Below are 26,931 nucleotides of genomic sequence, written 5' to 3'. Positions count from 1 at the left end.
GTCCCTATTACTGTCATAGCAGCCACTGCTCAGCAGCCTTGTCAGTAAAATGGGAAGAGAGCTCAAGACCAGACTAGATGCACAGAGCAAACAAACACCTGGTCTGTACAGAGGCAGGGAAGCTACTGAGCTACGAGCCTGCAGTGCCTCGGCACAGGCTTTGCAGGGAGGAAGCTTGAATAGCTTAAAGCCCTCTTTGTGCTCACTCGATTTGAGACAACTCCAGTCCCTCCAGTTTCCCTTAGCACAATTTGTACAACTTACAGTACTCTCCCTGTGCTGCAAGAGCTCGTTGATCTTTTCCCCCACCCAGAGTTATTGCTACCCTGGAAAACACTTAGCTGTACCCTTCATTTCCAGTGCCATGGGGAGCTTCTCCCTTAGTGGCCAGCTCCTTTTTATCTCATTCTGCCCCTTTTGTTCAGCGTGGTGGATGAGGTATGGTACGTGCAAAGAGATACCTGCATTCAGGGGTGTGGGGGGTGTGGGGGGGTGTCTGCTTTACAACTTCATTGGTTTATTTCTAAGAAATGGACAGAGAAAGATCAGTGTTGTTGCAGGGAAAAGCTGCTCAATTCATATGTTTTAAAGCAAATCAGGATCAAAGCAGGTTATCGATTTATTAATGACATGTAATTAACTGGCAATCAGTGAACTATACATCCAGGGTCAGTATCAGCAACACAACAGATAAACCACAATACAAGATGCTTACAAAATGTAAATAAACACTTGCAAATTCAAGAAAGGCCTTCCATAAGTAATCCCCAAAAGTTTTAACCCCACACCCTCCCACCACATCCACCCGATGTGAGGGTGAGGAGGGACCCCACAAGGTCACATATGCCTGCCTGTGGTGCAGGTCCCCACGCATTGTGCCCCATACTGTCGGTCCACTCACGGCATCCCTGGGGAGGAGGCACTGCCTAGCCTTGATGGAGGTGGGGATGTGAGTGGGTCTAAGTGAGTGTGGGCCCCCCCAAAAAAGGGTGAAAGAACCTTGCAGGAGTTTAAAGCCCAGCAAAGGAAAAGTCAAGTTTGGCAAACACACACAGAGTTTTATAAGACAGCTCCTGAGCTGCTGGCTTTGAAGAGCCAACCTCCAACCAAGTTATAAAAGTTGTTTTTCTGTGTTGCGCCAGGACGGGAACATCAGAAGGATCAGTAGATAGATGCAAAATTAACCCTTTCTAAGAAGTCAGCTACGGGAACATGTGGAGGAAATATTTTTAGATCAATACAGGTATCCATAATCACCTGAAGCAGACAGGCAACACTGGGAGATGTGTAAGCCTTTAACTGAAATAATCACCCATGCAGACTATGTTTTTTAAAATTTTGTTCCAGCTGTGGATAGAAGCAGTGATGATCAGGCAGGCTTGCTAATCCAAATGTATCCAAACCAGCTGGCCCTGCTGGGTACACGTGCATGGCACCCTGTGTGGGACACCCCAGTGCCACCCCAGAGGAACAAGAGGCACAAGGCCAAGCGCCTGAAGGCATGCCCAAAGTAGAAACCAGGAAGGCAGCAATGCTGCAGGTAGGTTTGTGTCCGTGGCCCAGGGTATCACTGGCTCAGGGCAGGATTAACTGTCATGCCCGTATCTTGGATATACAAGATATCCAGTCTTTCACTCACATCATCACTGCTATTCTTTAGATAGGCGACAGAGTACTCTGCCTGCAAACCACAATCTTTTGCCTTTCATTTTATAGTGAAAGCACTTTTTGTTTAAGAAAACATAGCTATATTAGTACTAAAATTGTATTTTAGTGAAACATTTAGTAATATTTACACCAGAAGTACACTAACAGATAGTGCTGCATCTTTTTACGTATGGAGCAAAGGGTTGACTTGCAACAGACTGCTATTTTGATAAGAATACCTTCTGCTTAGGAACTATTCTTAAGTTTAATTTTCAAGTGTTATTCCAAATCCATGTTATAAAATGTTTATACGTGCACTTAGGAGCATGGTTATGGTATAGCTGTAAAAGAAAAAAAAACACCCGACAACTGGTGTCTTTTCGCATACTTAAAATGTCAGAACGGATTTGCAGTTCTCTCACCCTCGGGCCATGCAAAGCTAGCCCTCACAACAAGGGGGGTGCTGCTAAAGTGCCCGTATGCACCCCACCACCCAGCGCACTCCCATGGTGCTCGCCTCTGCACCACGTGCAGTCGCAGGGTAGCCCAAGAAAGCCGGAGGGAAGCAGAGTGGGTCTGTCACCTTAAGGATGTGAAAGGAGATGTTCCTGTGACAATAAAAGCACTCCTAAGTGCACCTCCAATCATAAATCGTTTTCAAAATTGCTCCTGGCTTTTTAATTTCTTTCATTTAGAGGATTTATAGCATGCTGACGTGCCAGAATGTTTATTCCATGGGCTGCCCGTCACGTGGTGCCCCATTGGCAAGGCACCAGGCTCTGGTCTGCATTAGTCTAAACCTCTGCAACGATCATTGGTGATTTCTAATAAATGACTGATAACTCTGTGTGTAACTCTTGCAGTGATTAAAGTTAACATCGGTACAGAGTGCAGGCTGTTTCAGACGTTTTTTGACAGCTATTTGCCATTCTTCCTTTTTAGTATTGCCATCACTGAAACAAAAAGCTTCTTGTTTGAAAATTATTTATGGAGTGTTGCAGAGCTTTATAAGATTTTCATACGCCACTCTGCAAGCTGGTATCCTTTTGGATTACAGTGTACTCTCAATTTCAGTCCATGGATGAGAACGACTTGATTTCTTTTCATAGTTTGCAGCTCCAGAAAAGTCCATGAATATGTATTGCATCTTTTGACACTCCTTTGTGCCGGCTTTTGGGGAAGGCTGTGCAGAATCAGAGAAGTTAAAGACAGAACGGACCTATTAGACCATCCAGCCCGTCTGCCTCCCCGCTGTATTCGGGTCGGGTCCCAGCTGAGGGGCTTCTGCTGCTTCCCCCATGGGCTGCCAAACAGCCTCGCCTAACTACTTACAGAAAGACTTGTTGGTACTCATCCTAAATTTTCCACTTGTTATTTTTGCCTGGTGCACCTGATATAATCCCAGTATTTTGTATCAAACCATTCTCCTCCATTGTTGGAATTCACATTTACCTCCATCAACATGCTATTGCCTGTTCACATTAGTGACAGGTAAGGGCACTAGCCAGGAAACACAACACGGCGCAGCAAGTGCTGTGCGAAAACAGAACAAAAAAAATCAATCCCTTCCTCAGTGAGTTAATTGCTCAGATGAATTAAATTTACGACACGCATGACAAGAAACAAGGAATAAACACCGAGGTCTGGAGGGCGAAGCATTTCAAAGTTACAAAACGCTAAGTACTAAGGCTGCCCGTGCCACCGTATCTCAACCTTTGCAAATGCTGCTTTCAGTGACAGTGTTGTTCCCTGGTCCGTCTGTCTGTCTCTCTTCCAGCCATTCCCAAAATTAAATTCATGGATGGGAGATTAGGTCTGTGAACCATTTTCTTTTGGTCTCAGTATTCCTCCTCTCCTGATGAGGCGCCGTGTTTCTGGCAGGTTCACTCCCACTCTTCTTGCCCGGATCACCTCGCTCTTGCTGCGCAGCTGCCAGTTCTTGCTTGTGGTCTTCTGAGGCATCTCCCCCCCACGCCTTTCCTTCCACTGTCCCTGCTCACACTGGCACTCCCCGTTGCCTTTATTTCTCTAACCCGTGCCAGCGCCTTTCTCTCCCTCTAGTCTAGCTTTTGCCCGCCGGTGGAATTACACGCCTCCTGCTGGCACCACGTGCCGTACTAACACCACGAAAGGCAGGTGCCGAGGATCGGGACCGTTCTCCCCCTTGCCACAGGTTCATGCTCTGAAATGTGGGAATTTCACAGAGCTCAACTGCCAAAGTTTCTAGGTGTGGGCTGAAAACCCCCAGCCCACTTCATATTTTTATTCAGCTTTATTTTCTGACTCTTTTTTAGAAGAAAGTTCAGCCGAGGAAGACATCTACCTAGAAAATTTCAGTCCAAGCAATTAGCTTGCTAACACCACGATTGGAGCGTAATGGAGAATATAACATTTATGACTCTTATAAGTGTTAGAGACTCTAACTTCTGCCTAGAATAAGCGTAGTTTCTAATGAAGGATTTAAAGCTCTAGTTGTGCTTTGCTCATGCACTTCACTACTCTTCTCTGGAAACATACCCTATTGACCAATTACGCTGTGTTCAAACACACAAGCAGCAATTAACTTACTCATCTGCCTCACCTGTCACACGTGTATTTAAAATTCCGTCTTAGCATCTCGGCATTTCTTAATCTCGTCAGCAAAACCCAAAGCACTGATGGATTCTGCGGCGCTGCACATTTTTTTTTCTCTCCGTGTGTTGCACCAGTTTTACACCCCATTGAGTTCAGGAGAGCTATACAGCAGGAAATTAGGCCCAAAGTACATATACAGGTTTAAATCCATTTCTAAAACACTGTAACACACTGCTCTGCAGCCCTCTAATGGAGAAAATGGCAGACACGTTCAGCAAAATGAAATGGAATTAACGCTCCACAAAGAAATTTCCCCTGGAGGAGGCAGCTCTGAAAACATATACTCAATTAAGAGCAGACAGATATTTTCCTGCAGTTAAAGTGACTTTTATTTATGTGTTTATTTGTTTATTCAGAGCAGAAGGTCATGAGTTTTCTTTTTAGTGAGAAGCACGAGTCGGGGCTGAATGAAATGAGATTAGTGGGAAGAGCGCAGGTGAAACCTCCTGGAGACCTCAGCCTCCCCACCTCCGCTGGAGAAGTCATCGCTACCGGGGACATCCCTGCTTCTCTGCTGTGTCTCTGAGAGACAGTCTGTGGGCAGAGGTGGTGTGTGTCCAGAGAGTGACCATTAATACCTAGCGATCCTCTCTGAAAATGTTACACGTTGCTAATAGCGTCTCATTTGAGTGTAGTCTAACACAACACATTTAACAAGCAGTGTACTCTCCCGTGTTGCTAACATACCCGTTTCACCCCGACTGGCTGCGTGGAGTTGCTTCGGGCGACGTCTGCTCCCTTCCTCTCTGGCAAATCCTAAGCCAGCATAACGCCAAGATGCTCCTGCTCATCAGCAGTTCTCGTGAGGAGGACTCTGCATTGGGATCTCACCTGGCATTTTCAGGACAAGCTTAAGAAAAGTTTCAGAAATTGTGAAACAGCTTTGCCTTCAGTCTGCTGGGGATACCTTTTAGGATGCCTTTTACTTCTGTCTCAGCTGCCTCCTCCTTAGCTTAAGTGTCTTAAAGAAATAGGAGTTGTGGGAATTCGCTCAAGATAATGGTAGGGAAAAGTAAAGATATTTTTCTCAAACACTGTAGGAATATATCCGCTCTGGATCCCATCGAGTTGTTCGAGTACGGTGGACATTCACACTGTAAAGGTAGCCAACAATACCTGTCATTTCTGACTCCTCCTGTAAGCTGAGGCATTAGTCACAGAGCAGTGCCTTTTTTTTTTTTAAACCCGCATCCCACACTCAGGAATAAAGGAGGAAACCATATAAAGATTATTCTCATTTCATTAGCTAATCTGAACATGCCAAACGACCTGTGCTAGCTCTCCAGGAAATGTAGTGGTTCCCAGTCCAGCCTCAGCACATCTTCAAGGTATTTATTTAAAGCTCCTTGAGCTTTAAACAGGTGCGGGGCAGGACACTTTTCAGACCATGAATTGTTAGAAGCCATTCTGAAGCACGTTTAGCAGAAGAGACCTGGGATGACACTGTTTTACAGAGTGGCACCCGTATTTTTGTGAGTACTTGCCATCTGCATGGATGGGTGTGGTCTGGCTGCCATGTGGGGAAAAATATGCGTTTGTGTAGATGTTCCCTGCTCTGCTGTCATCAAACACTGAAATAGCCTGTCTGAAAGTGCTGAAGAAACTAGAATGAAGTCCCTGGTGCCTAGATCTATAGTTAGAGCGGCATTACTGGATGATGTGATCCTACCAGATTGCAGGGTTTATTTTTTTTACAACATTAGAGGACTCATCAACCCTGAAGGGACTAAGGGAGGGAGGATGGAGAGGATGAAACCACCTGCATGTGCAGCACTGCAGGTTTAAAGCTCCAAGTCCCAGGGCTCGGCGCACACAGTGCATCTGTTTAACACCCTTGCTGCTTCTGGGCTTCACCCTGAGAATTGCTCCAGCACCACACGCCACAGAGCATCCCCCCTGCACTCGCATTAGGCTTCTCTTAACATTCAGAGGGAAACAACAAAAGTTCCCCTTTTCCCTTACAGCTCTCTCACTTTCCGCGTAATGAAGGTGGAATATAAAATGTTGAAGGAAAAAGCAGTTTTCCCCCTACAGTAGAATTTCCTTTTCAGTTATTTTTAATCTGACATCTGTTTTAACATGGACTCAGACACTACACTTATTTTAATTTCTTCCCTCCCTTGTGTTTTATTATTTACCTCCTGTTCCAAAGAGATCACAAAAGATTACACTTCTGTGCAGCAATAACAGTGGTGGCGATGATCTCTTACTTCTCACAACTTCTCTTTTTACCCCTCTGTTTTTTCCTTTATCTACATCTTCCTGTCACTGCCCTCCCAGAGGCCTCGTTACAGTCGCTATCAGATGGGGTGATGGCATTCACGGGTTTTTTGGGAATCGGACAGATTTGTGCTAACTAGAACACAAAGCACTTCTTGTTCAGCGCCCAGATAGTCGTTCTTTGCTCTGGTTCAATTCATGCCTTTAAATAAGTTAGAGCAAGAAATCACACTCTGGGTCAGCCGGTGCCTGTACTTTGAAGAAAGCCCAAGACTCCGCTGAAGGCAGCAGAAAGCAGCCAATGCTGAGACGTGCCAGCCAGACTTCTGACATGGTGCCGGCTGAACATTTCATTTCCCCTGGAAATGAAGATAACATCCTTAATCAACTTATGTGTAATTAAATCATGGAGAATACGCATTCTCCAGCTTCTCCTCAGAAGCTGGTTGCTCAGGTCTGAGCGTTAGGGTGGAAAACAAAAACTCTCGATAGACCAGTAATCACTACAGACAGTTTTAGCACCTTCCAGCCCCAGGGCAACCTCTCAGGCAGTAAGAGCACAGGCTGGTTCGTGCAGCCGGCAGGCACGACGGTAAGCCTTGGCAGGCTCCTCCATCAGCCCACTTGCTCTCCAGGTTGCGACAGTGGCCGGGACCCCTAACCCGCGGGATTACCAAACCAGCCTTCTCACTGGCCTCGGCCCAGACGTAGGAAGTGCACTGGTTGGTTGGTTTGCTTGTTCGCCTGTTTGTTACGACTAGTAAACAGGTGAGAACTCACGTAAGACTTTGAACAAAAACAGAGCTTGTGCTATTATTGAAATGGAAAAATCAGCTTATAAAGCTTTCCCTTGTTTTTCTGGGCAAACCATCATCCATTTTGGGGTTTGGTTTTATACGACACTGTACTGTATAGAGATGATGCTAATCTCCACCAGGTGAGCCTGCAAAGCTCCTTCCTCTACTCCTCCCACAGAGAAAGCAAGACTTGAAAAAACAAGTGTAGTCAATTCTAGTATGGCTTCCTCAGTTTGTTAACATTCTTTAAAAAACCCTTTGTTTTCATCTCAGCTAAGGAAGCAATTCTAAATTGATGCTTTTACAATTCAGCGTTTTCAAACACTCCTTGTGATCTCGGAGATCTGAAACTGTCATGCCTCAAGAAAGCATTGCTTCCAGAAGACCATATTTTCTGCGATTTCCAAGCATTAGCAATCCCCACGATGTCCCCAGTGCTCAAAACAGAGCCACTCAAAATCACGAGACTCATTAGGAGTGGCTAGAGCATCTTGTTGGCACTCCTTCATTGCATCAATGCTAAATTTCATTAAAGGATATTAAAACAACTTTGTCACGCTTTCTCTTGGTAAGTGGTTACTGTAGGTCCTCACAGAAGGGGAAGGATCTGTAAATTGACTAGAACAGAGAAAAGGTCTCTACAATATAGCTGGTTGGGACCTGATAGTCACCCATCACTTGCTTACTCTTGCTTTTAGGGAGCGCAAGGACTGCAACCTTTCTTGATGCTTCCTTCTTTCTAAGTCTTACCACCTCTTAAATTTAGCAGAGTTTTGGCTTTCTGGGATTTTAATAAAAATGGTCAATCAGTAATTTTACCTATGGTGTCTTTACATATTAAGAATACTCTTATCCTTGGTTGCCCTATTAAACAAGGACTGACCAGATGGACAATTCTCTGTCTTTCTCTCCTGGGCAGGTTACATCTAATTAAAAGCAGCTCCCTCATTCTACTCCTACTGCACACTATACATATCATCCAGATGTCAGCACTGGTAGTTTCAGCAAAAGCTCACCAAGATTTGGATAAAACTTGCTGCTATTGTTTTGTGGTTTTGTCCCCCCTAGGGGAGGCAGGGAGCCAAAGTTCCAACTGAGCAAAATAAAATTAAAAGTAGATCAGTTTTTTCTGTCTCAGTAGCATGTGCTATGGTATATAATGTATGTTCCCTGCTTCACAAAGGAAATGAAAGAATGAACTTATACAACCGATGAAATAAAGATATCAAAGTATTACTTGCCCCAGCTGATATGTACACTTCACATATAATTACTATTTAATATCTTTGTTTCCTACAAACCAGGAAAAAAGCTTACCCTCTCTCCCAATTCCCTCTTCTTGTAAATAAGCTGATGCAGAATCTTCTAGATTTGCAGTTTCTACTTGACTTTCTTCTTGAATTTATTCTCTTCTTTGCAAAGTAATGTGGTCTACGAAAAGAAGCTATTTAAAATCCTAAATGAATAAGTGTTATAAAAATAATAAATTAGCATACAAGACTGATTTGCACAAAACATATGTTATACTCTGAAACATATTTAGATGGGAGCGCATAATTGCCTGTTCCTTTTCTAATGGCCTGAAGCACAGCGCTAAATCTGAACTTTTCCCAAAGTCTATGCAGCAACGGAGCGCCGCCCCCTCCCTGGCTCCCAACTGAGTTCAGGTCCCCATTGCCTTTCACGTGCTGTCTGCAGGAGTGACAACCAGCTGCAGCAGCCTCAATAAATCTCAGCTGCCCCCTGACGACGGGAAACAAATAGCAGCAAACGGCCGTCAGCAATGGGAAAGATGGAAGAGCGGGCAGTGGAAGTGCCGGTCATGGCAAAGGGCAGCAAGCCTAGGAGACCTCACTGTGAGTGCTTCCAGTTCCCCGTGAGTGGGGGTGTAGGTTCTGCCACACCAGCCTCTGACCTGAGCTCAGAACACCTTGGTCCCTGTATCCCCCATGTTTGGCTCCCTCACAGGCTCAGTGCTGGAATAAGCCCAGCGACGCTTCTGGCCCTGCCCAGCCTCCCCCCACCCACAGCAGGGGCCCAGGAGCTCCACTTCAGCTCAGCCCATGGCCCTCAGCGTCTCCCTGAGCTACGTTGCAGGAGTGCTGGTCTCCAGCCCTGCCTCTGGTATGGACCTCGGACCTGCGCCATTGGTAGCTGTCTCCTGGATGGGCCCCTTGGACATGCCTTGTCATATGTCTCCAGCCTGGTCCCCTGCTGCTCCTGATGGGACCCCCGGCCCAGGTTCATCCCCTCGCATCACCTAGGGCTGTCAACAGACCAATACCTGGGCTGGTACCAGCAGCTTCTGTAGGAGGAGTGAAAGACGAGGCTCTGGGTCACGTTGGGGGTCCACAACCACAGACAATAAGAATACAACTCACCTGAGTCACAGAGAAGTTATCAAAGACAACCAGTCACTCTGTAACACTGAGCCTTCTGCTTATTCCTCGAAAAAAACCCACCCCAAAACCAGAATCATCTTTATTTGAATGTGTTTACAGATTCTGTTATTTTTACATTTTTTCTTTTTTTTTCCCCAAAAAATTACAGGTTTCAACAGAAAAAAATGTTTAAATTACTTTCCAAACCAGCTTCTCCCAAAACACCAGTTGGCTTGGAGTTGCACAGTATTTCACATCGGTGTGTTTGTAATGTTCATGGAAAAGGGAAGCGGCTACCTTTGACTTTTCAGGAAGCCGAACCTCTCCCTCCGCTAAATGGAGCCTGTTCCCTCTGAAGCAAAGTAACCAGCAGCAGCCCATGTGCACATCAAAACGAAGGGGGGCCATCAACAGAAATATAAACAATCCCTCCTGGCAAGCTCATTAATCGACACGTAGCTCCCGTGGAAACAGTGAGGTTGTTCTCAGAGGTACTCGCGTTAAATAGTTAGGTGGCAAAGTTGGACCTTCATTGATTTTAAGGAACTACACAGAGTCTTTCACCTAGAAAAAGGTGAAGCATCTCCAAAAAATAGCTTCTATCTTCGCCCTAAATGTCCAAACGACAACCAACAACAAAAAAGTGTACTTTGCAAGTGAGGTGAATCTTTCTGTGACATAAGTATTGAAATACACTCTAACATTTATACGGCTAAAGCTAAACAGCAGCAAAATCCAGTGTGTGGTTGCTGGGAGCGCGTGGCAGAGGGTCAACCTGGCAAGCACCTGGTGGGAGCTGACTTCATATAACAGGGTCTGTATTTCGGAAAGCTCAGCAGCAGAATTTTCCTCTAAATACACAAACAGGCACTGGATTTCTCCCTCAAGAAACTGGCAGTGAAATCGGAAGGAAAACCCATGGCAAAAAAGGCCACTTTCCAGGAAAACAAATGTGCGAAAATACAGTCACAGCTCAGCCTCATCTTCTGTGTTGAGACCTAAACCAGAAAAAGGCTGAGAGCCTTGGATGAACTACTTCCTGGGAAATTAAGGCCTATTTTTAGTACCGAGCACTGCATATAGGATTTTACTTTCTGGATATGTTGTTTTTCTGATTATTGTTTTTTCCCCTATTCAGCTTTCCTATCCGTCCAAGGTGGTTTGCAGAGCACTAGTGATTCAGGTGGTATAACCAGATAAATAACTGAGTTATTATCTTTATGAGGCACAGATCTCTTTGTAATAAATGTACCTTGTAGCTTGATTTACAGCAAAATCCTCCTCCTCTTACTTCCCTAATGAGACCTACTTAAGTCAGCGAGACTAGTCATGATGATAAGATAATTAAGTTTTTAGTACAACTCTGGTTAGTGAGCAGAATGCAGTTCTGAAATAATGAATTTACTAGCTCCAGTCTGATATTCAAAAGGTGTTGATGATTTCGGTATTATTCTTAATGTGCTCTGAGAAAAGTACTTTTTACATTAAAGCTGTAAACCCCATATAGGACACAATTCAAATCACCTTTTAAATTAAAGAATTGCTTTTAGAATGGCAAAGTTGAAGTTCAGCCAGCATAGCAGTGACACCTGCAAACTGACAGTCAAACCCCCCTACATTAAAATGGAAAGATTTGCATGAATGTGTTTTAAAATGACAGGAGACAGGAATGGGAGATTCTAAGCAAGTTAGACTAAAATTTTAAGAGTGAAATGCCTAAAAATAGGCCCCTGAATGCATAGTTAGGCACCTATATAGAGGCTGCTTGATTTTCAGTTGTTCTGATCACCCAGAGCTCCCATTAACTTCAGGAGCAACTGTGGATACTCAGCTGTTCTAGAAATCAAGCCACCTTTATTCAAGGGTCTAAATATGGATGTCTGTGCCCAAGTTTGGGGGAAAAATAAAAAAAAAAAGGTTTTTTTTGCTACAGAGACATTTTATAAAAGAAAGCAATAGTCAAGTTTCATTTTCTCAGGTTACAATGCTTGAAACTGAATCAACATAACAATTAATAGCGCAACACATCTGTGGCAGAACATTTTGTCTGAGGTGAATGGAAAGCTATTCCAAGATCTGTAGCTCTTAATTAGCAATCTGAAACAGTCCATAGATATTTCATATTCTGCGACTGCAAAGTGTTACCAGGCCACCTAAATCTTTTTCATAGTATTTCAGTGTTGCCATTAATAAGCTTTTCAGGCTGGTCTGAGGAAGACTTTGCAAATCTGTAAGTATTAACTATTTAACTATTTCAGAATTACCATTTTTTCTGCTTTTGGATCAAGTACAACCAGCAGACTTGAGCATATTTTTAAATACTATAAAATATGAAGAAGGGAGAATTAGGCCTTTAATTCTATCTTATGCACTTGGTTGTCAGAAGACTTCTGAATGCTGTTTGCTTAAAGACCTCTTTTGTAAAAGTAATCCTGAGTTGATTTTGTGTCTAAGCCATTGCCAGGTCATGCTGAAGTGCGTAAGAGCCAGTCACATGATAGAAAATCTGCAAGAAAAAATAAAATTTATGATGGAATTATATATGACTATAAATCTGAAAGTGTCAAGGAAATAACAAATTAAAGGCATGCCAGATGAAGATGATGGATATTTGTTTGTGTGTGTGTGTGTGCGCGTAAAATATGATGTAATATACCTTTATATACTTGTTTATAGGATCTGAACTAAGGGCTCTTGCTGCTTTGCTTGGAAAGAAAGAAAGAAAAAAAGCAAAGACTTGTTGCTTTTAACTAAGCTTTCAAAAAGAGACAGGTAGAAGACAATGCTTTACTCTCACTGTAATCCGATTCTGATGATTTCAATATTATTTTGTGATATTCAAAGTATCCAAAATTGCTTATGCTTTTATATGGCTTATTTCAAACTATTCTTTTAACTGTACTGTCTTGGGGGTTGAGGAGTGTTCTCCTCATTTTCTATGTTTGATTGTTTTTTTTAAATACGTGTTTGTTTTATTTAATATAAAGATTGGGACATTTTATCTTACATTTTTTTACATGGCACAGCATAGCAGAGCTTTGGTCATGACTGGGGCATTTGTGCAATCCCTGGCAGATAAAAGGATGCTACCCTTAAGAAATCAGAACAAATCGTGTGACACAATCACTAGCTGTGTTGCAAGACTCAGCAGTGATGGCAGTCCAACAAGAAAGCTCATGCTGCTTTGTCATAACCAGGGACATGATTTTAGGTCAAGAGTGAGGCAGAGGCAGTCTGGCAATGAAGCAAGCCAATATTATTCTCATTGCAGGAGTGAGCCAGGGGTTTTCAACAGTCATGAATATTCACCTGACATCTCTCAGCTGTTCTGTATTTCTTAAGACATGTCAGTATTTCAGTTGCTAGGAAAGGTGAGGAAAGGGAACAGACTGATGCTTTTTTCCTTCCCCAAATCCCCTAAATCTCACGTTCTCCCACCAGCAGCAACAGCACAAGGACTTTCAAACTTTTTTCTTGGTTAAAGCTAATATCACCTCATCTCCTGGGTTTAATGAGCATGGAAGTGAAGTTCAGAAACTCTAACGGTTTAGTAGTTCCTATGACACTACACTGTTCTCAACTATGCTGTATCCTTCAGGGTTGATCCCCTGCGCCAGTGAGGTAGGTTGTGGGTAGATAGGTCAGAACCTTTCTTCCCACCGGGAACTACACATTGCCACTGCACCTCACACAGTATTTGTCTGCCAGAAAACACAGCAGCCAGCCTGCACAAAAATAAAAGCAATTAGAAAAATGAGGCTTTATAGGAGGCAATTGCTTTTCTTCTCCAGGAAATAATCAATATGGAAAAACTTCTCTATCAGCAGTACCATATGCAGGATGAGACGTGACTTTCTCCACAGCATGGAAATATATCGTGAACAGTTGCGGCACAGTGACACAAAGGGTCTGTGAGATATTTTGAGGGTCAGCTGAACTGGCAACAGCTAGGAGTGCAGGGAGCACACCACCGTGCATTTGCAGAAGACTCCGTATGTGTACAAACTGAGCCTCTTTGCTCACTGCACTGCAAACCTGGCCCAGGCAATTGCCAGCTGCTGAAATATCAGAGTCCCAGATGTCTGTAATGACAGGCCAAATTTAAAGAAATACTGGGCTGGAAGTGAACCTGTCGTTAATAATGAATTAGATGTATGTTCTATTTTCTTTTAAACAGCACCAGAAAGCACATTCTGCAAAAACAGTAAGCCAGCACATTTAGAAAGATTACTTTTTCTCTCCACCAAGCTGAAAACAGTTAACAACTAACCTGTTTCTCAATGTCTTCCAGCAAACTACTGGCACCCAGGCGAAAGAGCTTTGGTGTTAGCCATTCCACTCCCAGTTCCTCCTTCACCAGCATAAGCCAAGTAATAGCTTCTTTTGCCGTCCGAATGCCCCCAGCAGGTTTAAATCCAACCTTTAAATAGAAAAAAGAAGTGCAATATGCATTTTCATTCATCAGCAATGCTAGAAGAGCAATCAGCATTTGTACACCTGCAGTCTCAAAGTGCCTGTGGTGTATGTAACAACTCTACTTGGTAAGTATCTGACTGCAAACAGTATAAGCTCTGGACTAGCGCTGACAGCTATCAAGCCTCAGCCATCACTGCGAAAGATAACATTTTCATCCTGAGGGACACAGCTGAGGGAGTAATACTTCTGACCCCAGTGCACTTCCTCAGGAGCTGGGTTTGAGGTCTAATGGGAGTACTTTGCCCATAGCACATACTAAGCCAAGGGATTTAGGCAGGACCTGGGATATCTGCATATCACCTGCTGCCCATGTCACAATCTAATTCCAAATATATAACAACAAATATACATGCAATAACATAACACTAAAGAAGCTGAAATAAAGCACGTGAGGCAGCTGACTCATGTGGAGAGCAGTGAGAGATGGTTGTACTTTATAAAAAGCCTGTGGACCACTGTTATACATGATTGGGCTGTACATTCAAACATATCAGAGGTTTAATTTTCACTAAAATTTTCCAAATGGGAATTAAATTAGGGCTGTCTTTACCAAAAATTGAAAGTTTTGTGCTTCACAGGAACTGCAAAACTTCTCTCCCAACACATTGCTGGATATGCTTTCAGTCACTTGATGTGAGATACGTGTCATATTTGGTCAGGTGAACTGCCATGTATGTAGAGGCACACACGCCAAGAAAAACCTATCTTGAGGTAAAGCACGTCTTCAATCCCATGATCAACCTGCTGTGCAGAGCCAGCACTGAGGTGACTTGGCATGCACCCCTAATGCCAGTCTTTTGGTTACGTGCCATTTAAACGCATCTTATTCTGAGACAGAGCTTGTGACACACAGCTATCAAATCCCTCGTCAAAAATTTTGTCACCTGCATTAGCCAAAATGTTGGCCTGCAGCAGCTTACTAAACTCTTGAAAAACAAGGAGGATTAGGAAGAAGTGTTTCTGCATAAAAAAAAAAAAAATCAAATCTGAGCAATCTGTACAGTAGCACACAGTGATTCTTTCTACATTTCCTTCTGCCATAAACCTTTACCTTGGGTACTCCTTCCTGTCAGCCGCCTCCTGCAAGAATTATCGTCCTGATTTCTGTATATACTTTCCTGAAACCTCACTGCATTGAGAATTTCTTTGTACCTTATGGATATAATAGTAGAATCAAAAAGTATCTGTTTTTAAATGTGTTTTGTAATTTTTTTAATAGTGATTTCAGGACAAACAAACACAGAATAAATCCTTCTCTCACACTGAAGCATCATGATAACAGCGTATTTCCAATAAGATTATGAAGAACAATAACAGGAAAAGCTTGATAAATCCAAAACATGAAGACTGTGTTTTTGTGGGTGGATGGATGGATGGATGGATGGATGGATGGATGGATGGATGAGTGTATGCATACATCTGTTAATACTAGATTTCCAAAAGGAATTTAAACCACAGCAACTGGAAAAGCATTTTCTAGACAATAAATTAAAATAGTGGGAATGTGTTTTCCCTCAGGAAGAGAAATTCTAATGAAATTCAAATTTAGATTTCTTCCTAGAAATATTACAGCTCTTTGAGATAATCTGTGGCAAAAACAAGTAAAATAGAGTTAAGAAGAGAATGAAAAACACCATGCAGAATTCATTCCCTTTTTAGCAAATTCTGGAAGCACTTTTCTTTGCAAAAAAGCTGACAAAGACAAGCCTGTCCTCTTCTCCATTTACCAGCTTTCCAAACGGCACATCTGACTGCCATAAAAAAGCAAAAAGGAAGGGGGGTTGGAATTTAATTCAAGAGCGGTACAAAGTCCAGCTACCACTTTCCTGCTGTTTCACAGCATTTCATTATTTTGCTTAATAAGTTCATCTCCTCAAGAATTTTCTCTTCACCTTATATTATTAAAAGTAATAAGTTTTTCTGGGTTGGGGGTTTTCCCAACAGAAAAACCAATTTATGTATGTCCTTCAGTAATGACAGGAAAAGATTATTTCCCATTATATTGCACACTTTTCATATCACCACCACAGCTTATCATTCAATAAATGTTACTCTGCAACTTGTTCCTTTCCTCGAAGTTTAATTTCTGTATTAACCTGTTTTTCCCAGCCAACGCCTTGCTAGAAAGCATCCCTACAGCAGCAAAATTAGTTTGTTAAAGAAACCATTTAGAAATCTCGTCATTGATAATATTGTCTTCAGTTAATAAAAGCACATAAAGTCAGTTTACATCTAATTCACTGACACACACATGCACACAGACATAAGCACTCATTCTTAATAACACATTTCATGCCATGAATGCATCCTTTTAAAGCAAAAAGTTAATTCAATACTTATATCCAATTATAGGTACAAAGCTGTGTTAATGCAGCAGAGCCCAACCTCTGGCACACAGCTCGTGTCAGCAGCACCGGTGCCGAGGTGAGTCACCCGGCCCCAGGGATCTGCCTCAGGTCAGCAGCAGTGACGATGCTCCCGCAGAAGCAAGACTATTGGAGCTGCTCGAGTCGTTGTGTGGCAGAAAGAGATGCAGGCTGGGAAGGGAGGAGTGAGGACAGCCCAGGGATCCATGCTGGCCTCATCTAGATGACTACAAAGAGCAGACGGACACACGTCTAACCTGCTGTCACGTGCTCCTCAAGCTCCAACAGCCCCTGAAGCCATCTCTGCCCCTATCCCACTGGTCATCCCATGTCCTAACATCATACCTTGAAAGGCCACCTGCAGAAGGGACAGAAGGGTGAGGTGGAGAGGTGACCCAGAAATGGGTAGAGGGTCTTAGGTAGAGGTATGATTTCCTTCCCTGAGGCTGCAGGTGAGGACAAAGCCCACTGCTGAACACCAGCACCAGATCTAACTGGCAGTCCCCACTTGCCTGTGGATAAAGGAGGTGAGAGGTGGCTTAAGCCTTCCTGGATAACCTCGTCCTTTCTCACTGCTTCAGCGCAAGGATGGATGCACAGATAGTCCACCACTGGCTCTGCCGTATGCTCCCCCCTGCTCCTTGCCTCCACTGACCTCACTTGACAGTGACCTGATGGATAAATGTTGTGTACCAGGACATAATGTTCTTCCGGCCCCTGTCCCTCCCTCCCTCCATCCCAGACAACAGGATCCAACTGGATCTGCCTTCTTGTCCCCTTGGAAAGCCCCTCTGGCAAGGGAGGAAAGAGCAGAATTTATCTCTTGGGTTGCCAGAATAAAGTCAGAAAATACAGTTGTGTACACTGGACAGACTCTCAATGGCTATAAATTTGTATAGCTCCACTGAGGTTTATGGGAGTATGCCAATCACTGTCAGTTTGGGATTTGCCCTGTTATTAATGGAGATGACCATTTAAATACCTTAAATGGTGAAACAAAACTCAAATGCAAATGCAGCAAGATTGCATGAGCTTTCAGGGAATGAAGTGACAGTTATTCAAGGGAGGAAAGCCAAAAGTGCTGCCTTTTTTTTTTTTTTTTTTTTTTAAGTATACAAATACTAGCAAATCAAATGAGGAATAAAGAGAGAAGTCCCTTTACCTATTGCTCATTGTCGTGGTTTAATCTCAGTCAGCAATTAAGCACCACGCAGCCGCTCGCTCACTCCCCCCCACCCGGTGGGATGGGGGAGAGAATTGGAAGAGCACAAGTTAGAAAGACTCGTGGGTTGAGATAAAAACAGTTTAATAATTGAAATAAAATGATAATAATAATATGATAATAATAATAATAATAATACACAAAACAAGTGATGCACAGCACAATTGCTCACCACCCGCTGACCGATGCCCAGCCAGTCCCCGAGCAGCGGCCCCCCCGGCCAGCTTTTCCCAGTTTATGTACTGAGCATGACGTCACATGGTATGGAATGTCCCTTTGGCCAGTTTGGCTGTGCCCCCTCCCAGCTTCTTGTGCACCTCCAGCCTCCTCAGTCAGTAGAGCATGGGAAGCTGAAAAGTCCTTGGCTAGTGTAAGCATTACCTAGCAACAACTAAAACACCGGTGTGTTATCAACTTTGTTCTCATCCTAAATCCAAAACACTGTACCAGCTACTAGAAAGGAAATTAACTCTATCCCTGCCGAAACCAGGACAATATCCACCCCTTATTCTATACCATTTGCATCATGCTCAAGTCTCACATTTTCCAGTACATTTTCATTAATCACCACCCCTTTTTATATATATATATACACACATACACAGATATCATTCCCTTCATCTGTGGGCCATCCCTCTAAAATGTTCGGTGAGTTCATTTAGTCCATGACTTCAGGCTCCATCTGTCATAATAATCTTTCAGGGCAGGAAAAATGGAGATGGTATGTGGTGTTGGATTGTTTCAGGTTGAAGTCAGTTCTGGTACCATCATCACTGTGCTTTGCTTGGTTTCACTGAAGTTATTCTTCATTAATCTGGGTGATTCTTATTATAATAACATTAGTATGGCATATAATATTATTAGTATTATTAGTATATCTGTGTATTATTAGTATAACTATTATAACTATAATTAGTACTTAACATCACATAATTCAGATCATTGGCTATTCTCACCCAAAATCAAATCCCCTTGAGGCACACATCGGACTTCCCCATCCTTCCGCATTATCCACCAAGTGCACCCAGGTCCTTGAGCAAAAGCAATCCCACGGATGGGTCTGCCTCTGCCCGAGGCAGGAATAACCCAGACTGTCTTCCCCAGCATATTTTTTATGTGCACTACAGGGACTTTATTCCCATCTACAGTACGTAAAAGTTCTGACTGGGCAGGGCCTGCTCGATTGGCAGATCCCCGAGTGTTGACTAACCAGGTGGCCTTTGCTAAATGTGTATCCCAATGTTTGAACATCCCACCACCCATTGCTCTCAGCGTAGTCTTTAACAGTCCATTGTATCGTTCAATTTTCCCAGAAGCTGGTGCATGATAGGGGATGTGATACACCCACTCAATGCCGTGCTCTTTGGCCCAGGTGTCTATGAGGTTGTTTCGGAAATGAGTCCCATTGTCTGACTCAATTCTTTCTGGGGTGCCATGTCGCCATAGGACTTGCTTTTCAAGGCCCAGGATAGTGTTCCGGGCGGTGGCATGGGGCACGGGATATGTTTCCAGCCATCCGGTGGTTGCCTCCACCATTGTAAGCACGTGGCGCTTGCCTTGGCGGGTTTGTGGGAGTGTGATATAATCGATCTGCCAGGCCTCCCCATATTTATATTTCAACCATCGTCCTCCATACCAAAAAGGCTTTAACCGTTTGGCTTGCTTGATTGCAGCACATGTTTCGCATTCATGGATAACCTGTGCAATAGTGTCCATGGTCAAGTCCACCCCTCGATCACGAGCCCATCTGTATGTTGCATCTCTTCCTTGGTGACCTGAGGTGTCATGGGCCCACCGAGCTAGAAATAATTCACCTTTATGTTGCCAGTCCAGATCCACCTGAGCCACTTCAATCTTAGCAGCCTGATCCACCTGCTGGTTGTTTTGATGTTCTTCAGTGGCCCGACTCTTGGGTACGTGAGCATCTACGTGACGGACTTTTACAACCAGGTTCTCCACCCGGGCAGCAATATCTTGCCACAATGCGGCAGCCCAGATGGGTTTGCCTCTGCGCTGCCAGTTGCTCTGCTTCCATTGCTGCAACCACCCCCACAGGGCATTTGCCACCATCCATGAGTCAGTATAGAGATAGAGCACTGGCCACTTTTCTCGATCAGCAATGTCTAAAGCCAGCTGGATGGCCTTTACTTCTGCAAATTGGCTTGATTCACCTTCTCCTTCAGCCGTTTCTACAACTTGTCGCATAGGACTCCATACAGCAGCTTTCCACCTCCGATGTTTTCCCACAAGACGACAGGACCCATCAGTGAACAGGGCATATTGCTTCTCATTTTCTGGTAGTTCATTATACATTGGGGCCTCCTCAGCACGCGTTACCTCCTCCTCTGGCAATATTCCAAAATCTTTGCCCTCTGGCCAATCCATGATCACTTCCAGAATTCCTGGGCGACTGGGGTTTCCTATTCGAGCCCGTTGTGTGATTAGTGCGACCCACTTACTCCATGTAGCATCAGTTGCATGATGTGTACAGGGGACCCTCCCTCTGAACATCCAGCCCAGCACCGGCAGTCGGGGTGCCAGGAGGAGCTGTGCTTCAGTGCCGATCACTTCTGAAGCAGCTCGAACCCCTTCATATGCTGCTAATATCTCTTTTTCAGTTGGAGTATAGCGGGCCTCGGATCCTCTGTATCCCCGACTCCAAAACCCTAGGGGTCGACCTCGAGTCTCCCCTGGTGCTTTCTGCCAGAGGCTCCAGGTAGGGCCATTCTCCCCGGCTGCGGTATAGAGCACATTTTTTACATCTTGCCCTGCCCGGACTGGCCCCAGGGCTACTGCATGAACTATCTCCCGTTTAATTTGTTCAAAAGCTTGTCGTTGCTCAGGGCCCCATTTGAAATCGTTCTTCTTCCGGGTCACTTGATAGAGAGGGTTTACAATCAGACTGTAATTTGGAATGTGCATTCTCCAAAAACCCACCACGCCTAAGAAAGCTTGTGTTTCTTTTTTGCTAGTTGGTGGAGACATGGCTGTTATTTTGTTGATCACATCTATTGGGATCTGACGACGTCCATCTTGCCATTTTATTCCTAAAAACTGGATCTCCTGTGCAGGTCCCTTGACCTTACTTTGTTTTATGGCAAAACCGGCCTTCAGCAGGATTTGGACTATTTCCTTCCCTTTTTCAAAAACTTCTTCTGCTGTGTTGCCCCACACGATGATATCATCAATGTATTGCAGGTGTTCTGGAGCTCCACCCTGTTCTAATGCAGTCTGGATCAGTCCATGGCAAATGGTAGGGCTGTGTTTCCACCCCTGGGGCAGTCGGTTCCAGGTGTACTGAACGCCCCTCCAAGTGAAAGCAAACTGTGGCCTGCACTCTGCTGCCAAAGGGATTGAGAAAAATGCATTAGCAATATCAATTGTGGCATACCACTTGGCTGCCTTTGATTCCAATTCATATTGAAGTTCTAGCATGTCTGGCACAGCAGCACTCAGCGGTGGCGTGACTTCATTTAGGCCACGATAGTCTACTGTTAGTCTCCACTCTCCATTAGACTTCCGCACTGGCCATATGGGACTGTTAAAGGGTGAGTGGGTCTTGCTGATCACTCCTTGGCTCTCCAGTCGACGAATCAGCTCATGAATGGGAATCAGGGAGTCTCGGTTGGTGCGATATTGCCGCCGGTGCACTGTGGTGGTAGCGATTGGCACTTGTTGGTCTTCGACCTTCAGCAACCCCACAACAGAAGGGTCCTCCGAGAGACCAGGCAAGGTGGACAGCTGCTTAATTTCTTCCGTCTCCAAGGCAGCTATACCAAAAGCCCACCTGTACCCTTTTGGGTCCTTGAAATACCCTCTCCTTCTCTAGGGTCATCTGTCTCGTATACTTCTTCCTCCGGTTCCCTTTTAGAAGAAGCTTCTTCCTCCCTTACTAAACGAGCTGACTTCCGCTTCCAAGATTTCTTCTTGTGTACAGGGGCGACTGATACCGGCACAGGCTCGTTCTTTGGTTCAGCCACAGGGCGTGTTGCTGGGGTTGGAGTGGCCGCAGTGCAAGTGCATGTCACCGGAGTCTGAGTGGCCGCAGGGCCTGTTGCCGGGGTTGGAGTGGCCGCAGTGCATGTCGCTGGGGTTGGAGTGGCCGCAGTGCATGTCGCCGGGGTTGGAGTGGCCGCAGTGCAAGTGCATGTCACCGGAGTCTGAGTGGCCGCAGGGCCTGTTGCCGGGGTTGGAGTGGCCGCAGTGCATGTCGCTGGGGTTGGAGTGGCCGCAGTGCATGTCGCCGGGGTTGGAGTGGCCGCAGGGCCTGTCGCCGGGGTCGGAGTGGCCGCAGGGCCTGTCGCCGGGGTCTGAGTGGCCGCAGAGCCTGTCGCCGGGGTTGGAGTGGCCGCAGTGCATGTCGCCGGGGTTGGAGTGGCCGCAGGGCCTGTCGCCGGGGTTGGAGTGGCCACAGGGCCTGTCGCCGGGGTCTGAGTGGCCGCAGAGCCTGTCGCCGGGGTTGGAGTGGCCGTAGTGCGTGTTGCCCGGGTTTGAGTGGCTGCACGGCCTGTTGCCCGGGTCTGAGTGGCCGCAGTGCGTGTCGTTTTACTGTCAGAGCCAGAGACCTTCTCTTCCCTTTGAGGGTACTGAATGGTGTTGAACAGGGCTCGGTAGGCATGGGCCAGGCCCCAGCACGTTGCAATGAGTTGCATCTCTCTAGAGTTGCCAGGGTGACAGCATACTTTTTCCAAATATTCTACTAACTTTTCAGGATTCTGCACTTGCTCAGGGGTGAAGTTCCAAAACACTGGGGGTGCCCATTGGCCTAGGTACTTGCCCATCTTGTCCCACACACCCTGCCACTCATAATTATTCAGCCTTGGGGCAGATCTCTGGATGATATTCTTAAATTGCTTACCAACTTTAGACAAAACCGAAACAATATTCCCAAGAAGTATTAATAGAAGTATCTTAACTGCCCAAGGATGCTCAAAATACTGAAAAATTACTGTAATGAAGGAGGAAACATCATAGAAGAAGGTAGTGACACTGCCATTCTGTATTTCCTCCGTAAAAAAACTCTCAGAAAAGTTACTGCAATTGCTAGTTGTCTCCACGATATGGTATCCATGGTACAGTAACGGCTTCATTGCGAAGTTTACATACCACAGAAACGTCAAGGTCAATGTTCTAAAAACAAACCTCACAAGCGAGACATTACTATTCACTGCAGACCACAGCAAACTGCAAAACCCAACACCAATCTTTAACATGTACAGCAGGAAAAAGAGCGCGATGCAGATTATACAAATCAATATTGAGAACAGAGAAACCAACATTGTGACCCACAACTATTAACAGATATAAGTTCCTTAATACACTCCGGTTAATCTGTTATTATCTCAAACCCTTCGTGCCCCACGTTGGGCGCCAAAAAGGACTGTCGTGGTTTAATCTCAGTCAGCAATTAAGCACCACGCAGCCGCTCGCTCACTCCCCCCCACCCGGTGGGATGGGGGAGAGAATTGGAAGAGCACAAGTTAGAAAGACTCGTGGGTTGAGATAAAAACAGTTTAATAATTGAAATAAAATGATAATAATAATATGATAATAATAATAATAATAATACACAAAACAAGTGATGCACAGCACAATTGCTCACCACCCGCTGACCGATGCCCAGCCAGTCCCCGAGCAGCGGCCCCCCCGGCCAGCTTTTCCCAGTTTATGTACTGAGCATGACGTCACATGGTATGGAATGTCCCTTTGGCCAGTTTGGCTGTGCCCCCTCCCAGCTTCTTGTGCACCTCCAGCCTCCTCAGTCAGTAGAGCATGGGAAGCTGAAAAGTCCTTGGCTAGTGTAAGCATTACCTAGCAACAACTAAAACACCGGTGTGTTATCAACTTTGTTCTCATCCTAAATCCAAAACACTGTACCAGCTACTAGAAAGGAAATTAACTCTATCCCTGCCGAAACCAGGACACTCATATAGCCACGGAAGCTAACGTACGTGCATTTATATGTTCTACATTTTGAAACTATTACAGTCTTATTTCCTTCCGAGTGAGCCTGTTTGCTTAATTTTTATAAAGGTAGCAAGAATTACCTTGTTGCCAGTTTGCCAGTAGAATTCTCTAATGGCTCGCATCATGACTACTCCAACTGGAAAGGTCGCATTTTCCACCTCCTTTCCTGTAGACGTCTTTATAAAATCGGAACCTGGAAGGAAGTAAAAAGCTTTATGGTAGTTTTAGAACAAGAGCCACTCTGCACATACATAGTTCACACCCTCCAAAGATGTCCTCATGCTTCACAGCAATTATGAAGCATTTCTCTACATGTACATCCCTGTGGTGTTGGTGCTAACCTTGGTCTAGTCGAGGCTAGAGCAGGAGGATGATATCCATCCGGTTTCAGAGCAAATCAGACATCCCAGCGGCTAAATGAACATCCCAGCTCTTAATTCTTTGCTCTAGCTATCAGATCAACAATCTCTTCAGGGCAGTCCAATATAATATATGTTCCTGTACGGACACTCAATATATGTGTATATATACATTAATAGGAATGTCTCTGACTAACCACAACAATGGAAATTATTTCCTCCGAACAAATTTTGCATATAAATCAACATTTATTACTTCCACAAGGATCTTTCTGAATAGAAACAATTTTCATCAGTTTTTTTACTTTAACTTTGCATCTATTTAGTCTCACATTTCACAGTCTAGTATTGTATCTCCCGCAGCTGTCTGAAGTGAAAGGGAAGAAATCCCACATGTATTTACGAAACCAGCTGTGTGATACTGTAAACAGGGGAAAAAACTCCCTTCTTATGCATTTTGCAGTTGTAACATTGCAAATTACTATACTTAAAGCCATGGTCTGATATAATGCAGTAACAAGGTCAAAACATCTCTGTTGTTTAAAGAAGGAGAGTTAGCCTTGGCTTATTTTTTTCTGTTTTCTCACATGTGAACAATATTCTCCACTGCCTGTCCTGAATACTTGTGTAGTGTTCTTGTGTATTCTTGATGTCCTGGGTTGGCTTAAAACGAATCCTGCAGCACGATATAACAAAAAGCTAAGACACTAACCAAAAAATTTGCCTTGCAGTGTATGATCCTGCATTGACACAATACAACGACAAAACTTCTTTAATTGCATTAGGGCACACTTCATCCCTAGGAACCTACTTCTCAGAAAAGGTGTACTGCGGGATCATTAATTATCAAAAGTAATCGGGAGAAGAAGAGGGATAATTCAAACATCGCACAGTAGTGCATCATCCACTTAAGTCAAGTGGAACTGCATCTGCTTCCACTTCAAATTTGGCTTAGGGTCCATTTTGTCTTTTATTTGAATGATGATGCCTCTACAACATCCCCTAGAGTAAGCAAGGAAAGTTTCACTAGTGGCTCAAACTAAAGGGCTGCCTCGATTGCATTTTGACTGTGTGCTGCGGCACACTCCAGAGACCCGTCTTCCTGATGACACAGCTGATTGGCACACAGCTAGGTCTCAGCCTGATGGGAAGTTAAGACAAAGCCAGGCATGTTTCTGCATCCTGTGATTTAAACATAATCGAACGGTATCACTAACATTGTGTCTTGTAAGACCACGGTTTTCTCTGTAGGCTTCCTGTGTAGGCACTAACTCAGCCCATTGGTGATTAAATTGCATCCTCCTATGACAATTCCCATTCTAAAGAGAAACAGTTATTTGCAAAAAAAGTTCCAACTCCAGAAAAAGTGCAATGTGCAAAAGAGGCAATTAATAGTTGATTGAGCTTTGCGAAGAACGGAGCACACAGGAGAGACAATTGAGTTACATATTTCAGAGCTACTCCCTTCCAGAGAGACACTGTGGACATCTGATAGTCACATTAAAACAAGTAACAGTGGAAGTGAAACTTCATCGCCAAATTGTATTTTTAATTTCCCTTTCGAAAGGTAGCACTTAAAGTCCTTCAGTGCAATACTTTCCATTTTTTCTAGTATAAGGTAAGTCAAAGCTTTTATAAGTCTTATAATTACAAGTCTCTATGGTACAGTTTCATTAAAAACTTTCATTAAACAACAGCTGCCCTTGTATATGGTCTTCTAATCAATTTGGTCAAACAGAATGACTTCTAATCAGCTGTTGATAAAAATAGAAGATGAAATTTTAATTCTAATAGATTAACCACAAACTCAAGATAGTCTTCAAAATCCATCTAGTTCTATTCTCCAGTGGATTTAACGACTATTCAGCAACTCATTACTAAATAGAACAAGATGAACATTTTCCAGTTCATTAAAGAAATGTACTATGTATTTTTGCATTGTCCTCATGATTCGTTACAGGGAGTCTTAATTACAAGATAATGGATAATGGTTATTAAATGCAGACTCCAGTAATGAACCTCTATTCATTTGTGAGCCTCAGAGACTGCAAAGAGGGGAAAATAAAATTAGTAGCTTCAAAAGATTAACGGATCAAATTATTATTCAATTTTGAAAATCTCATTCAGACTTCATAGAAACAAGAAGAGATTAAAAACTAGTATTAGTACAAAAGTAGTGCATTTATATATTTATTTTTAAATAATATCTTAAGGCTATTACCAGAATAATCAGCTTTAGATGTGATTATTAGACAAACATACAGCCAATTTAGTAGCATCCTCTAACAATGAAAACAACACATTTTTATTTCCTGAACAAATTCTATTTATGACACAAGAGCTTGCTAGCAGGATTGCATGCAGCCTCTTGCAGAAGACAGAAGATGCACGCTAGCAGAGCGCCACAATGGAAGGTGCTGTTAACATTGAGATTTCAGGAATGAAAAGGGGGATTTAAAAGTCAGCCACTGCTGTAAAAAGCACCTCATTAAGTAGACTTTATGCCAACCTCGTAATCCTAAGGAGTTTCACCAAGTCTCCTTCTTATTCAAGTTTTCAAAAACAAGTCTAAGAAATGACGTTCAGCAGGAGTTTCATCTGGAAATTTAGGTGACAATTTAGAAACTGAGTTTTATCACCCATCTTCTCATCTTCCTATGAATGTATACACTCCAAAAATCAAAGCTAATGTTAAAATACATGCTGGATGGCTTTCCCTTTCCTTCGAGTAGGTTACATGATTCAATGAAACATTAAATCAAAGACTTAAAAAAAAAAGAGTTCTTCAGGGTAGATTTCTAGGCCTGGTGAGCCTGGAAAAGGCCACACTTTCTACTCTTTTCCAATGTGTAACCACAACGG

General features: G+C 43.9%; 1 protein-coding gene across 2 annotated transcripts in view; it reads right to left on the bottom strand.

Annotated features, from left to right (window-relative positions):
- Positions 1-9,769: 9,769 nt before the first annotated feature.
- Positions 9,770-26,931, bottom strand: part of DERA (deoxyribose-phosphate aldolase) — a 62,381-nt gene continuing 45,219 nt past the window's right edge. For both annotated transcript variants that reach the window (XM_076342151.1, XM_076342140.1), the window contains exons 7-9: positions 23,791-23,903; positions 13,950-14,099; positions 9,770-12,185 (exon numbers count right to left, since the gene is read on the bottom strand). In XM_076342151.1, coding sequence (XP_076198266.1) covers positions 12,129-12,185; positions 13,950-14,099; positions 23,791-23,903 — 320 coding nt within the window. In that variant the 3' untranslated portion in view covers positions 9,770-12,128. The remainder of the gene's footprint in view (positions 12,186-13,949; positions 14,100-23,790; positions 23,904-26,931) is intronic.

Source organism: Aptenodytes patagonicus, chromosome 1 (genome assembly GCF_965638725.1).
Source record: "Aptenodytes patagonicus chromosome 1, bAptPat1.pri.cur, whole genome shotgun sequence".
NCBI lineage: Eukaryota > Metazoa > Chordata > Aves > Sphenisciformes > Spheniscidae > Aptenodytes > Aptenodytes patagonicus.
The sequence above is the reverse complement of the archived record's forward strand: the minus strand, read 5'-3'. Positions and strand labels throughout refer to the sequence as shown.